The sequence below is a fragment of the Cynara cardunculus genome (assembly GCF_001531365.2).
Source record: "Cynara cardunculus var. scolymus isolate 2C chromosome LG 12, CcrdV1, whole genome shotgun sequence".
NCBI classification, from domain to species: domain Eukaryota; kingdom Viridiplantae; phylum Streptophyta; class Magnoliopsida; order Asterales; family Asteraceae; genus Cynara; species Cynara cardunculus.
The window spans coordinates 4,151,726-4,153,841 of record NC_037539.1 but is presented as its reverse complement, the minus strand read 5'-3'; the positions used below and the strand labels follow the sequence as shown (position 1 = coordinate 4,153,841).

Genomic DNA, 2,116 nt, shown 5'->3' with positions numbered 1-2,116 from the left:
GCAGCTAGCCTCAGCCGCTGAGTGAGCTAAAAAAGGGGCCCTCACGTTGATGTCCTTGGAGGCGAGTTACTTGTGGGGCCAGTTGGGTTGGAAGTATAACTTTTTGCCCAAATTACACATTCTTAAAACTGTGTGCCTTTTTAATTGTGGATATCTATTTTAAGACTGGGGGAGTATTTTATATTACCGCAATTGCATCGGAATAAAAAAGTACTTTTTTGTTTTCTATTTTGAGGAACCAACATTTGGGCGTCTACGACAAGATATTTCAAATAAGAAAGTTTAATAGTTGATTTTCAAGGATGATTTTTTTTTCTTTACAGATACGTTACGCTTTTTTGTTAATAAAAGTTATAGTACGATTCCCCAAAATAGAGTTTTTGAAAGTAAGCCCCCAAAATAAGATTCAAAACGAAGTGTGTTTCATTTTGATGCAATTTGTATCAAGTTACGGTTTACATGTGTGTCGTTTTCGTTTGTATTTCAGCTCTTTACCTCGGCTAATTCCTCCTCGTGCTTTGGAATGAAAGCAGTATCAACGTTTCCGTTTTTGAAGTCCTGAAACGAAGAGATGAACAAAAAACACGAATCAAATGAATGACTATACGAAGATTTTGGAAAAGAAGAAAACATGATAACATGCTTACTTCAATGTCGAGAATTAGCTTGTGGTACTCGATTGTCGTTGGAACCCCTGAAATTATAAAACAAAAATATATATTTTCTTACAAAACCCGAAAACTGAAATTGATGCATTATGAGGGCAAAGAGATGGATGATTCTGGAGAGGAAGCTTCAGAAGAAAATAAAAAGAAACGAAAACTGCACAAGAATGAATTGTGGCGGAAATGGAGGTGTTTATCGTACCTGTGATAATGGTATCGTTTAGAGCCCTTTTCATGCGTTCGATTGCCTTCTCTCTTGTTGGGGCCCATACGATAAGCTAAGACCATCATCAAGAAGAAGTTAGGAGTTAAGAGGCGAAAGCAACACAATGTGGATGCTTAAGCAAGATGTAAATGTATGCAAACAAGATGTAAACAAGCCACGAGAAACGTAATATTTTGAGAATTGTCAGAACCAACTATTCATGAATGTTCTTCATCTTGAATATCATGCATTTCCATTCATGATATTCATCTTGTATCGTTGGTTCTCACGATTCTCAAAATATTTATCGTTCTCAAATGGATCTACCCCAACAAGCCATATGCTTTTATTGATGAATTCGATGAAACTTTAGACATGAAACCAGACCAGACCAAACTGAATCGATGTACTCCACTAGAAAGTAGGGTTCGAAAAGGTGGGATGTACGCAGATCTGTCTTAGATGTCATTATATACTTTAGACATGATGACTCCAAAACAAGTTTCCTGGTGGATGATACATTGACAAGTACGTGAACTAAGGGGCCGTTTACCTAAATGCTTACCCGGTAAGCGCTTACCATTAGGAGTCAAGACTGTAATTTATTTTACTGGATAAGAATGTAGTACATCAAAATGGTATTGTATACAACAATTTACTCGGTAAGCGCTTACCCGGGTAAGAGTCATCACCCTCACTTACCGAGTAAGACTCTTCATCTTTATCATTGCTCTTACCAGGTAAGGATCCGGTAAGGAAAATTACCCAGTAAGTACTTACCGGGTAAGCGTTTAGTAAACGGCCCCTAAGTTAATGTAATACAAAGATTTTTATGAGTGAATTAGAATTCTACTGGTGTACTTGTAACTTTGTTGCACAACAACCATTGTGCTTGTGAAAATGCCAAAAAAAACTAAGTTCGCAATTTCTTGCGTTTCAACCACCGAACTTGTCACCATTTTGCAAATGATACAAGAGGATATTACAAACCTTTCCAAGAAGAGAATCATAGCTTGGTGGAACAACGTAATCAGTATATACATGGCTATCCATTCGCACGAACGGACCTCCAGATGGCAAGTAAGATGTTATTCTCCCTGATATTCAGCAAGGGAAGGAGTCACAAGCTCGTTCATTAACTGATTAAAAAGACAATCATATCTAACAACTAACAAGTACAACGGTAGTACATGCTTTCATCCCTAATCTTTTGTAAAGATGCTTTTGTCAACCCCCCCCCCCCCCC

At 37.7% G+C, this 2,116-nt stretch overlaps 1 protein-coding gene across 1 annotated transcript in view; it reads right to left on the bottom strand.

Annotated features, from left to right (window-relative positions):
- Positions 1 to 236: 236 nt before the first annotated feature.
- LOC112522661 (biotin carboxylase 1, chloroplastic) overlaps positions 237 to 2,116 on the bottom strand; it is a 10,476-nt gene continuing 8,596 nt past the window's right edge. The window contains exons 13-16 of the mRNA XM_025131934.1: positions 1,861 to 1,967; positions 868 to 943; positions 648 to 694; positions 237 to 558 (exon numbers count right to left, since the gene is read on the bottom strand). Of these exons, the coding sequence (XP_024987702.1) occupies positions 484 to 558; positions 648 to 694; positions 868 to 943; positions 1,861 to 1,967 (305 nt within the window). The 3' untranslated portion in view covers positions 237 to 483. The remainder of the gene's footprint in view (positions 559 to 647; positions 695 to 867; positions 944 to 1,860; positions 1,968 to 2,116) is intronic.